The sequence below is a fragment of the Drosophila montana genome, unplaced genomic scaffold, assembly GCF_035044405.1.
Source record: "Drosophila montana isolate Dmon_TW-CO22-7 unplaced genomic scaffold, ASM3504440v1 contig_3438_1, whole genome shotgun sequence".
NCBI classification, from domain to species: domain Eukaryota; kingdom Metazoa; phylum Arthropoda; class Insecta; order Diptera; family Drosophilidae; genus Drosophila; species Drosophila montana.
The window spans coordinates 1,159,580-1,172,203 of NW_026998322.1; the positions used below are offsets into that span (position 1 = coordinate 1,159,580).

The following is a 12,624-nucleotide window of genomic DNA, read 5'->3' on the forward strand; positions in this document are numbered from 1 at the left end:
CTAAACTCTCTAAAACTCCCCTCTGCCCCTGCACGACATCAACCACGACTCCAGGACATTTGACAAGCTGACATCCCTGTCCTAAACGGACCGCAAATGTGCCTAATTTTTCGTTGTTATCCTTTGTGCTGGCGGCTTCTTCTAATAATGCGTACAATTTAATGCGAATCCTTGAGGTTGCAGCTGAAATCGCGACAAGTGATTTTCAGATTTACGACTATCACTTGAGTGAGGGGTGGAGGTCCTTTGGCCACGTCCTTTTTTGTTGTGCTAATGTGTGGCGCTTTTATGGCATGCAGCAAATTTGATTTATTGCCAAAACTTAAGCGTCAACTTGTTCGCCAAGTTGTAAAACTTTTCCAGCTCGAGTTCATCTTATAATTGATGCGATTTGCGGTTCATAAAGTGCAATTGCCCGTAAATCCCGAGCCAAGCAACTGGCGGCTGCTTTAAACATATGCGAGATTTTTTAGTGCTTCGATTCGCAGCTATCTTCACATTTGCTGAAAGATAAACGAGTGTGAATATTTAAATTGTGCACTTACATTTTCTTATAAGGTTTGTGTGTGCTGTAAATATGTATCTAAAAGATACTTTGTTACACAGTCGGATCGGTATATATTATATTCAATTTAAATTATGAAAGATAATATACTCATGTATAGAAATATTTGCTTACTTATCAGATCCTTGTGTTGTCACATGATTGAGAAAAGTGGAGTTCTTACGTGGAAACTTTAAATCAATTATAAATATATAGTATATCGATATGTTAGAGGAATAGGTGACAATTTCCAGTTGAGTTGTTGCTAAGTTTAATCAAGGTACTTTTCAAAGCAATGCAAGTTTTCCATACAAGAACTTATTGTTCAACCGCTTACTCCCATAGAGCTATATGATATAGTAGTCCGATGATGATAAGATTCACATATAGGAATCATTGAAAAACTCGTAAATAATACGTTTGATTGGGCATCTTGAAAAACAACTAAGCTTTTTATAAATTAACATACTTTGGACCAACCTTTACAATGGAAGTTATATGATATAGTTCTGGATTCCGTCTGCTGAAAAGTAAGAAAGGTTAGCAAGCCATCTGTAAGGAATGCGTCTGCTTAAGAGCTAGCAAATTATCAGGAAATGAATGCGCCTGCTTAAAGGTTAGCAATTAGGTTAGGGAAGTAATCTAGCAGGGCCCAAAGACGTATGTTAAAAGAGGGAAAGCTATCAAGCTATTAAGTCAAGAATACGCCAGCTCATAAGCTAGCAAAGTCAACAAGTTATCAAGCAGCAAATGCGCTTGTTTAAGAGTTAGCAAATTTAGCTAGCTAAGAAGTCCTCAGCCGCAGATATTTTCCTTTTAACTAATTTAATTTAATTTTAATTGTTTTTATTTCTGCGCCAATCATTGAACTCTCTCTCGCTTGTTCTGCTCTATTTTCAAAAAAAGAAACAGACTTTTTCTTAGCTCATTCTCATGCCAGACAACGGACCTTTAAATCGCCCTCATTAGTTGACCCAAAGTGTCTCAAACTATGCAATTTACATGCACAGAAGGCCCCCGTTCGTTAAGTGCCACAGATACGAGTGTAGCCCAAAACCCAATAGAGCATGCAATATAGCACCACCAAGTGGCCAAGTGGCCGAGGAAGAGGAAGAGGAGCTCACATGAAAGGTAGGCAGCCAAATGGCGAGCGAATTATGTTGTTGTTGTTGTTGTTGTTGTTGTTGCTGGGAGTTGGATAGAGAAGTGTAGAGGAGATCGTTGCGGGCGATACATAAAATTTGAATGCGTTTTGCATACATTAACCCACTGTTGCCGCTAGTCGTTGCCCAGCCAAACAAAGGGAGAAGGGGGGTGGGAGGGGAAGCGCGTTAACGGTCAAGCCAAATACCTTTATTAAATTTTATGATTATTGACTGCAATTGAGCAGCCGTCCTGGGAATGTGTCGCTTACCATCTAAAAATAACCCCTCACATCTAGTCCTATCGCCAGCTCAATCGCGATGTTTCTGTTCCGGCTACCCCTCCCCTCCCCTCCACTCCACCCCTTCCACTCCTTTTCATTTTCGAATTGAAATTTTATGCACAGCTGCGGAGAGTGGGCTCGAAATTCTCACGCGTAACTGGAGCAGTTTTTGGTGTGCAGACGACTCGGTTACAATTTGTGTTGGTAATTCAATTTACGTTTTTGAAATTTTAATTAACTTGCCAACGAGTTTCACTGGGTGTCTCGTCGCCTCTCGCCTTGCAGCTTGTCGCTTCACATGTAGACAGTGCTTCACAGCTTCTCTCTCTCTCTCTCTCTCTCTCTCTTTGTTTGTATATCAATTACCAGCCGCTTAATGTGCCGCAATTTGAAAGCCATTAAGATTTTATGTTTCGAAAGGTTGCTGGCTTAGCGCACTGGAGTGAGGGGGCGCCGCACGCTCTCACTCGCTCGCTCTCCCTCTCTAGACGGTCACACATCAATCAGTTTTTGGACAGCGATCTTATTTTTTTTTTTTTGGGGCCCTCTCATTAGTAATGCGGCGTGGCGCTGTGCTAGTTCTTAAAGGTCCCACATGCAAATCTGGGCCATGGACAGCTGCTACATATTGTGAATTACTTAAGTTTAACGTTATTATATGTCCATTTTGTTTAGCATGCAATTCCATTGGAAATTTGTAGCCGGTAGCCTCTCTTGCTACTTTTTTTCTCTGCGTCTTGCGGCGCTCTTGTGCAAATGTCCATCTGTAAATAGATAACACACTCTCTACTTTTATCGACTCTTCGCGTTTAGCCGCTTGGTGAGATTTGGTACGAGCGTTAAGGAAGTTTTACTCAGCCGTCTGAGGGCACTGTCATTAGCTATGCGGCTTGGCGCTGTGCTAGTTCTTAAAGATCACAGATGCAAATACAACTCTGCGCCGTGGACAGCTGCCACAGTATTGGGAAATTAATTAGAGCTCGACGTGGGCGTGTCGCATACGCATCGCTGGCCAAATTGAAGGCAAAGGAAATGGCAACTAAATAAATTTTACGTAGCCAACTTAAATGTTGGCGCGCAGCAGCAGGACATCAGGCACACGCCCACGCCCACGACTTGGAAAGGAGCGAGGGGCAGCGTTGTTGCTGTTGTTGTTGCTGCTTCGTTATGCAAATCTGTCGACGTCCAAAAAAAAACAAAAAAAAAAAAAGTAAGCAACGCGAGCTTAAATGAAAATTTTGAGCGACGGCTATATAAAATACTATATAGTGTGTATATGCAAATGTGGTATATAAAGAAATGCCCAAAGACAAATACAAATATCAACAACAATTTAGGAAAATGATGGCAGGACAAAGGAAAGCGGCAACGGCAAACCGGAGAAATGCGACGACTTTTCTTGCTTTTTGTCTCTGCCGCGGAATAAATAATAAACGTAAACGAATTAAAAACGTTGCCAAACGAACTGTCCTCCACTTGATCTGGAGGGGGTGCGTTGGCTTAAGGGGGGAGCTAAGGAGCTGCCCTTTCAATATTGAGCGTGGCCATCAAAGTTCCTTCGACTTCGACTTGGAGAACTTGTTTTGTTTACTTGGCCCAGACAAAGTTTATGCGCTTTTCAATTAGTTTTAATTGAAATTCCCATTGATTGGATTGTTGTTGGTAAGCAAATGTAAAAAGTAAATTTGATTTTTTGCTGTAATTAAAACTTACTACTGCTGCAATTCTAATTGCGAATCAGATAGATGGGCAGAGAAGAGATTAGTTTCGATTATAAAGGAATTTTTGAGGTAAATTGTCTCCCTCTCTTCTTATAGATAAGTATGCATATGTAGTTTCGTTAATAAAGGAATTTTTATTCGAATGTATTTGGGATATTTTTACAAATTGTCTCCCCATTCCTTTTTGTTTTTTCTCCCATCAGTAATGTGCGCTTTAAGGCAAACGGACGCGTTTTTTTTCGTGCGTTCCGCATTAATTATTATTTTTGTTTAAACAAGTGCTGTCTTATCCTAAGTTATTAATATATATATATATATAAATATCTTAATAAATCTATATGTTGTGAGCTGTTGTGAATATATGTATAAAGTTTTTTAATGTGTATCTTGTGCTTAGCATTCAATTGCATTAAATACTGTTGTTGGTAAGTCTCTCTTGCTTGCATGCTTTTTGTTGTTGCTTAACTCTTTTGCACTGCGTGTAGCTGCTCTCTCCAGCCTCTTTTTCTGTCTTTTCTTTGATCTACGTTCTGCGCTCAGCCGTAGTGTTGTTGCTTTCGCTGTTCATCTTAATAATTTCAATTGCAATAGAAAACGAAATGAAAAAGTGGCGGTGAAGAGATTAGTTTCAAGTTTTAAGGAAATTTTATTCAAAGGTTTGCATCTATATTCATATGTTTGTGTGCATGTATGTATGTTTGTTGTATGTAAGCTCTTCTTGTATGTGTTTATATGTATGTAATGACAAAAAGCAGTGAGGCAATCTAATTATATTTATCTCTGCTCATATTCCTATCTCTTTCACAGTCTATCTTTTATTTTTGTCATCTGTTTACTAAACTTAATTTCATTTTCTCTTTCAGTGAAGTGTGTGTGTGTTTTTTTTTTTTTTTTTATGTAAAAGTGTGTGCATATAAAAGCGTTCCCCCATCTTTTAATTAGATGACAAATATTTCATGGTGAATATGTATATCAAGGGTAAGTACACATTTACATATACTCATCTTATACGCGTCATATACTTATTTTATACTTATCTTATACTCATCTCTTATATTATCATATACAAAAATTGTAAAGCAATTCCAACACATGTTATCTCAAATTTCTTTTCTTTAAATTCATTATGTGTTTTTATGGGTATAGTGTATAAGTTATATATGTTTCTATATTTCCCAATACATTTAAGCTTGGATTCGTTTGATATACAGGGTATTTCGTAGCGTTAAAGTATTTTTCACTCAAGCACTTTTAATTTATTTCTTTCTGTTCGACTTGTCGGGCTTATCGCCCGTTGCCCTGATAAGCGTGAGAGTTCACATGATCTCTGTAGGTTTCCCATGCTTTAGCGCACCTTTATCTATCGACATATATATACTTTATATATAAATGGGTTTGCCATTTCCTAATGAAGTTATTTTCATGCAAAACCCGCACAGAGATACGACTATCTGGCCAGGCTATTGCCAATATCTATTGGCAACAGGCGAAACAATATCTAAAAGTGCCCTTTCGACTTACATTAAAGGAACATTTTATTCAATTGCGGCCACACAAAAACAAATAAAAACTTTTTATTTTTACTCTACTTTTTTTTTGGCCACTTTGAGCACATAAAATAAAATCAAATGATGCGTTGAAAGCGCCGCAGCCCCGCGGCTACTTGCTGCAAAAGGGCACGGGATTGGCACTGGCCACGAATAGACCAGCCGGGGATGGACGAGGAAGGGAGTGGGGGTAGGTGGATAGTCATGTGTGGTTGGCTGGTTGAGTGGCCGAAGGGGAGTGGCACTTTTTGGTTGAATAGACAACGCAGATGCCACAAGCAGCCACAAGGCAAGTGGTGCCTTCATGTGGTTACTCTCGAGTTCGAGTCCATTTGATGATTTTTGCGTCACCGTTGGTCAAAATCATTTCGAGCGCAAGCAACTGGAAACTGTATAAAAATAATGAAATGAAAAAGAAGCTGTACGCAGAAAGGAAAAAAAGGAAAAAAAGAAAATAAAATAAAAGAAAAAGCAACGCACAACTTGAAATAAATGGTCAAAAGAAATAAACAGTCCCATAAAGAATAATCATTCAGAATTCTGCTGAATTATGCATGAGCCGAGGCCAGGCCCAGGTCCAGACCCAGACTCAGGCGCACATCCCCGAGTAGCAACTGGACGCCAGTCCATGGTCCACAACGCGGGGGTCTCACATATGCGAAATATCCACCCCCCCCCCCCCTCTCCGGTGGATGCTGCCGTTGCGGTTCGGTTCGGTTCAGTTTGGCAGCATCATTTTCCTCTTTATTATCTGTTTGTTTAGTTTTGTGTGCTGGATTTTTATCAGGCTTCTAAGCAGTTAGCTGGAACTTGTTGGAGGGAGTTGCTGCTCTGAAGTCGCCGTCACCCGCGGTGCCTGCTGCCCGCTGCTTGCTGCCAGCCACTTGCCAAATGTCAGCAGCGTTCGCATAATTTTCGATAAAGCTTTTCGCCAAATGAAATTCAAGTGGTTACACATTTGGTGGCACAACCCACCCCACCCACCAGCCCACCAATCCACCCAACCCATCCACCAAACCAAGCTGCCACATTTGGCTGGTCATTTTTCTTCGCCCCCGCCGCTTGGCATTAGTTGCCACTCGCCACTTGCCACTTGCCACTGGCCACTGGACACTGGTCATCATTTCATTTGCACATTATGCCGCATCTTATTATCTCAGCTTGTTTGCTTGCTTGGCGCTTTGTTTATTTATTGGCAAGTTTGTTTTTGTCTTTGATAATAAAAGAAGGTAATGCGTGCTGCAAATAGCTCTCACTAATAACATGCACAGCCGTTTCTGTTATGTCTAGACCTCGCTAAATACTTGCTGCGCTGATCTTATGCAATCCACTCGTAAATAACATCACTTTTTGTCTGGCTCGGGTGCTCTCTGTATAGACAGTGACCGACTAAAATAGTCGGACAGACAAAAAAAGGTCCGGAGCATAAGGAAACCTACTTCGTATGTTCTTTGCGGGATTGAACCGATCTTGGCTCTAGAATTTGGTCCTTCTCATCATTTTCCACTTATCTTCGAAGAGACTTAAAGATTAGGAACAATAAAGTGTACCTTGTATGTGTAATTATATATTTATTTTTTTATATATTCTTTGCTATACCTTACATATTCTCAATCATATTATATAGAACCCAATCCATTAACAAGCTCATGTGTGGTTGCAAGAGACTAGAAACAGTTTAGAGAATACACATTAAACTGGTCAAATATTCAATTCGAATTATTTTTATTAAATTTGTTAGTTACAATACTTTCTTCTGGCACTGTCTTTATAAGCCTAGTACTATAATAAGCTTATCAGATTGGCAACCTCAACAGCCACTTATGGCTGCAGTTGCATCCATTGCATCAGTTCGAAATCAGTTCAAATAATCGGATCGTTCGGTCTGACAAGTTGCCAGGCAAACCATAAACAAGTTGTTTATAAATAATATACGTAATAGACATGCACACGCGTGCTAATTATAGATTATTCCAAATTGGCGATAAATCGAATTAGTTTCGGTTTACAAATGGGTCTTAAGGAAGTTAGAAGAGACGTAAGGTATACCCGTTCATTAAACAGCTCTAAGAGCTGGCATGCAAAATTATCATTAAAGAGTTGTTTAAAAAACAAAATTTATGTGTTTTTAGAAGTTCCCTTAATCGTTATTTAAATGAAATTTATTAAAAACAAATGTAAATTATAGAACCTAGGAGATATAATATTACATATCTGAATAATATTATTAAAAATTTAAACGAACATCATTTAATTTGATATATTAAGTAAGTGTAATTAGATTGTGGCATTTAATTTTCTATATAAAGTGTATCTAGACCTCGGCATTTATTTTTAATGTAAGGTAAATTTTAAGATACATACTTTTATTTTTTATATTAAGTAAGTGTATGTAGTCTTAGGCATATTTTAACATATCATTTTAAATTTTTACGTACATTATTTAGATTAAATTTAAATACAGATAATTTAATTGTATAGATATTTAAAAAATTTATTCAGATTTCGTCCCTTTTTCAAAAAATATTTTTTATTAAAGCTTTCACCATTTTAAATATTAAGTAAGTGTATTTCGATTTCGTCATTTATTTTTAAATTTTACTTTAAATTTAAGCATATACCATATAATTTTCAACATTAAAAGTATTTAGATTTGGACCGCGTCATTTTATTAAAAATGGTTTGTTAAGTTTAGACATCATTTAGTTTTCTATATTATGTTTCGTCACTTCCTTTAAATATATATATATTTTTTTAATTTAAGCTTACATTTTACATAATAAGTGAGTGTATTTAGATTTCGGCATATCTATGAAAAATGTTGGTTTATTTTTGTGCTCACACAATTGTGTGATCGATGGAAATATCGCCGAGCAGTCGCTTTGCATTGATACTTATCGATCAACCGGCGACGACTTCGCGGGGGGCCTGTGTCTTGCTCCTGATACTGCAGCCCATTTATTGCAAAAGAAAAACAAATAATTAATCTGTTATTGTTTACGCAAAACGTTGCGTCTAACTAAAATGCGTCAATGCACGCATTTTCCAATCGTTGTGACTGATAAGGCCGCAACAATGTTGAGATAAGAGCATAATGCAAGAACATTATGGAAAATTGTTTAGCATCGTGTGTGACAAGGTAATATAAATATGTCGAAGCAATCAAGCGAAGCCCTCGAATTTAATCAGACATGTGTCCGATGGAGGCCCGAAATGTTTAAGGGCTTCAGATCAATTAAAATTTGCTGAATATTTTGCTCTGGTCGTCGAGGAATGTTATCATTGTTTGTTTGATCATTGTTTGTTTATTTTTGTTTTTGTTTCGTTTTGCATTGGCTCTTCAAAACAGTATCAAATGATCTGCTGCGGTTGGGAACCTTCCGCGAAACTGCAAGCGACGCAGTTATCAGCATCAGCTACATGTTGTATATATTTACGATTATGTATACAATATACACACACACACATATGTATATACAATATATATGCATCAGTGCTGATCCGTGTTTCTGATTTTTGAAGCTTTAATATGCCGCGCTTGTAACTTGAACACTCATAATTCCACTTGCATTCAATCAATGCAGACGTGAAAAGCAGAAGTCGAAACAAATCTGATCTCGTGACAAGTGTTAAGTGTCTCAATTTGTATATAGGAAGATCATCGAGAAGCTATTTTGGGTGCACTGAACGATCACATTAAAACAAAATATATATATATATATACTTGTGTAAAAATAATAAACATGGCGCAAAGTGAATGTGGAAATTTCTGTGGTAAGCCAAATGCAAAGTCAGATCGTTTGAGGATCAGTTTAAATAACATGCAAATATTTATCCATCAGATGCTGGCTCAGCGGAGTCTTGTTGCAGACGGGCAACAGAAACAGTTGTTGCCAGGAAAATATTTCCCGATAAGATCTACAAATCGGTGCAGCCAAAGGGAGAGCATGTGACGGGCATGACCTGCGAATGTGGTGTCTTTGGCGCCATTGCCTGTGGGGATTATCCTACACAGGTGAGTTAACACGACAACATGGCAACTGGACGGGAAAGGGATAAAAAATTAGAGTCAAGCTTTCAAGGATCTTATCTGATATCCTTTCGAGAGATCTTTGGTTTACATTCAACGATCCGTTTTATCTATTAAAAAAAAAATATCAACTTCTTTAGCTCAAATGTGAACTATTCCATACTGATATAGACTTAAACTGACCTTAGGGAATATCTGAATAGATCTTTCACGAACTATAGCTTAATGATCATGACAGATCGTGGCAGAGAACCAAATTACGTCATAACTAGATTCTTCTTAGAGTCAGCAGCAAATCCTTTTGTGCTCTCGCACTCGATCACCTGGTTGGATCATTCGATCACCTTTTTGTTAATGATCAGCAAAAATCTATATTTAGAAAAAACAGTTAGACGTACAAACAATTGATAAAGGTTCGATTTTCCCAAGCTCGTCGATCACGTGATTGCGACGATCAGTGTCAAACCTTCGCCAATGTAAGCTGATCGCAACTAGGTCATCAGCTGGCGGAGCCCCTCGCTTCGTCGGCTATGGCAACACCTAGCGATGACGGCAATGAAAGCGAGGCATGCTGCGGTTGTAATTGCCTTTAATCAGTTGCAGTTGTTGTTGCTTGTAATGAAATGGAAAATAACAGGGAAATACGTGTGTGTGTGTACAATCGGGGGATCAAACCATTATCGGTCGTCAGCTTGTCAGCTGTTGCCATGGCATTGGGAATGGAAATCGAATGCATGCACACAAAATAAAATATCTGATGTTCTTTCGCTTCCCGTTTGTTTGTTACAGCTGGACATCGCACAGATGATCTGCCTGGGCTTGGTGGCGCTGCAGCATCGCGGCCAGGAGTCGGCGGGCATCGTGACCAGCCTGGGCAAGAGCTCCAAGAACTTTGGCGTGCACAAGGGCATGGGCATGATCAACAACATCTTCAACGACGAGGCCATACGCAAGCTCAAGGGCAACCTGGGCATTGGCCACACACGCTACTCGACGGCGGCCGCCTCCGAGGTGGTCAATTGCCAGCCCTTTGTGGTGCACACGGCGCACGGTGCGCTCGCCATTGCCCACAACGGAGAGCTGGTCAACTGTGAGTCGCTGCGTCGCGAGGTGCTCGAACGTGGCGTCGGGTTGTCCACGCACAGCGACAGCGAGCTGATTGCCCAGTCGCTGTGTTGTGCGCCGGAGGATGTCTCGGAGCACGATGGACCCAATTGGCCGGCACGCATACGTCATTTCATGACGCTGGCGCCGCTCTCCTACTCGCTGGTCGTTATGCACAAGGACAAGATCTATGCTGTGCGCGATTCCTATGGCAATCGGCCGCTCTGCCTGGGCAAGATTGTGCCCTTCGATGCGGGCCATGCCAATATCGAGGATCAGCTTGCCGAGGGCTGGGTGGTGAGCAGCGAGAGCTGCGGCTTCCTTTCCATTGGCGCGCGCTACGTGCGCGAGGTGGAGCCGGGCGAGATTATCGAACTGTCGCGCAACGGCTACCGCACCGTGGACATTGTGGAGCGGCCGGATTACAAGCGCATGGCGTTCTGCATCTTCGAGTATGTTTACTTTGCGCGCAGCGACTCCATGTTTGAGGGCCAGATGGTCTACTCGGCGCGGCTGCAGTGCGGCCGGCAGCTGGCACGGGAATCGCCGCTGGACGCGGATCTGGTCAGCTCTGTGCCGGAGTCGGGCACTGCCGCGGCTCATGGCTATGCGCGCGAGTCGGGCTTGAACTTTGGCGAGGTTTTGTGCAAGAATCGCTATGTGGGACGCACCTTCATCCAGCCCTCGACGCGTTTGCGCCAGCTGGGCGTGGCCAAAAAGTTTGGCGCACTCGCCCAAAACGTGGAGGGCAAGCGCATCGTGCTCGTCGACGACTCGATTGTGCGTGGCAACACAATTGGCCCCATAATCAAGCTGCTGCGCGATGCCGGCGCCATCGAGGTGCACATACGCATTGCCAGCCCGCCGCTGCAGTATCCCTGCTACATGGGCATCAATATACCCACGCGCGAGGAGCTCATTGCCAACAAGCTGAACGCCACGCAGCTGGCCAACCATGTCGGTGCCGACAGTCTGGCCTACCTCAGCGTGGAGGGCCTGATCAAGGCGGTGCAGATGAACAAGACGCACGTGAATCCCATCAAGTCCGGCTACTGCACCGCCTGCCTAACCGGCGAGTATCCAGGCGGTCTGCCGGAGGAGCTCAGCTGGTAGAATGGGGCTCAGCTCATGGGCTCGTTAGCTTAAGCCTAGAATGTAGATCTTCATCGACTAACCACAATGCTCACTTCTATTTCTTATGCCTAAGATATTGTCATATTTTAAAAAATAATAAATTTAAATTATCTCATTAACTTAAAGATATTTTCAAATAAATTTTAGTTGTTCACGAGTTTTATGGGGATTTATTTCAATAAGTGCAAGAACAAAATCCTTTGCCTCTAATGAGTGTTAAATTAATGAAATAAGTTGAGGTTATCTTAAGTTTAACAATCCGTTTTTATTATTATTATTAATATTGTCATCAATATTATTATTATTAATTATTATTATAATTATTATTATTATAATTATTATTATTATTATTATTATTGTTATTATTATTATTATTATTATTATTATTATTTTTATTATCATTAGTTATAATTATTATTATAATTATTATTATTATTATTATTATTATTATTATTATTATTATTATTATCATCATTATTATTATCATAATTATTATCATAATCATTATCATTATTATTATCATTATCTTAAATTCCATAAACATTTTATTTTAAATAATGGCTCCAATCGCCTTCGTCTAAGACAATTCCATATCCCATACACTCCTGGAATGTGAACCCGGATCCGCGCTGAGATAACAATCGTTATCTTTATCTTTTCTTTTACTTCATAGATGTCCATAGACACTTGGCAGCTCTGCGCTTAAGAGTATGCAACATATTCTAAATGCAAATTCACATAAAAGTTGAAGTTGGGGGATTTCCCTGGTTTTGTGCCTGCATGTCACATGATAATTTTGAAAACTGTCTAATGCCATAACTTCAATTCATTTCAATTTATATTTCGAAAGTTTGTTTGCCAAGCGGGCGACGTGGCGCCCTTCCGTTCCATTCCACTCCGTTCCGTTCAGTTCCGTTCCGGTTTTAGCCGCATATCATACAATATGGTAATTGTGTTTGCGTTTTTTTCTAACTTTGCGCTTTCCGTTTCTCTCTCTCGCTGTCTCGCTCGCTCCCTCAGCTGAAGGGCGTTGCAGTGTCTGAAGCGGGGCGTTTAGGGCGTTTAATCCTGCGGAAGATGTCCTTGTGGTTATGTGGGGTTCCATTTCTTCGTCTTTT

At 40.3% G+C, this 12,624-nt stretch overlaps 1 protein-coding gene across 1 annotated transcript; it reads left to right on the plus strand.

Moving 5' to 3' along the window:
* The first annotated feature begins 8,793 nt into the window (after positions 1 to 8,793).
* Prat2 (Phosphoribosylamidotransferase 2) lies at positions 8,794 to 11,663 on the plus strand. The gene is made up of 3 exons (XM_064691379.1): positions 8,794 to 9,012; positions 9,081 to 9,253; positions 10,058 to 11,663. The coding sequence occupies exons 1-3, from the start codon at positions 8,982 to 8,984 to the stop codon at positions 11,483 to 11,485; spliced, it is 1,632 nt and encodes a 543-aa protein (XP_064547449.1). The 5' UTR covers positions 8,794 to 8,981; the 3' UTR covers positions 11,486 to 11,663.
* The last annotated feature ends 961 nt before the right edge of the window (positions 11,664 to 12,624 follow it).

Excerpts from the sequence above, each read along its gene's own strand:
- Prat2 (XM_064691379.1), top strand. The coding sequence starts at position 8,982 with ATGGCGCAAAGTGAATGTGGAAATTTCTGTG. Across the intron at positions 9,013-9,080 it reads TGAATGTGGAAATTTCTGTG|ATGCTGGCTCAGCGGAGTCT; the intron begins GTAAGCCAAATG and ends TTTATCCATCAG. Across the intron at positions 9,254-10,057 it reads GTGGGGATTATCCTACACAG|CTGGACATCGCACAGATGAT; the intron begins GTGAGTTAACAC and ends TGTTTGTTACAG.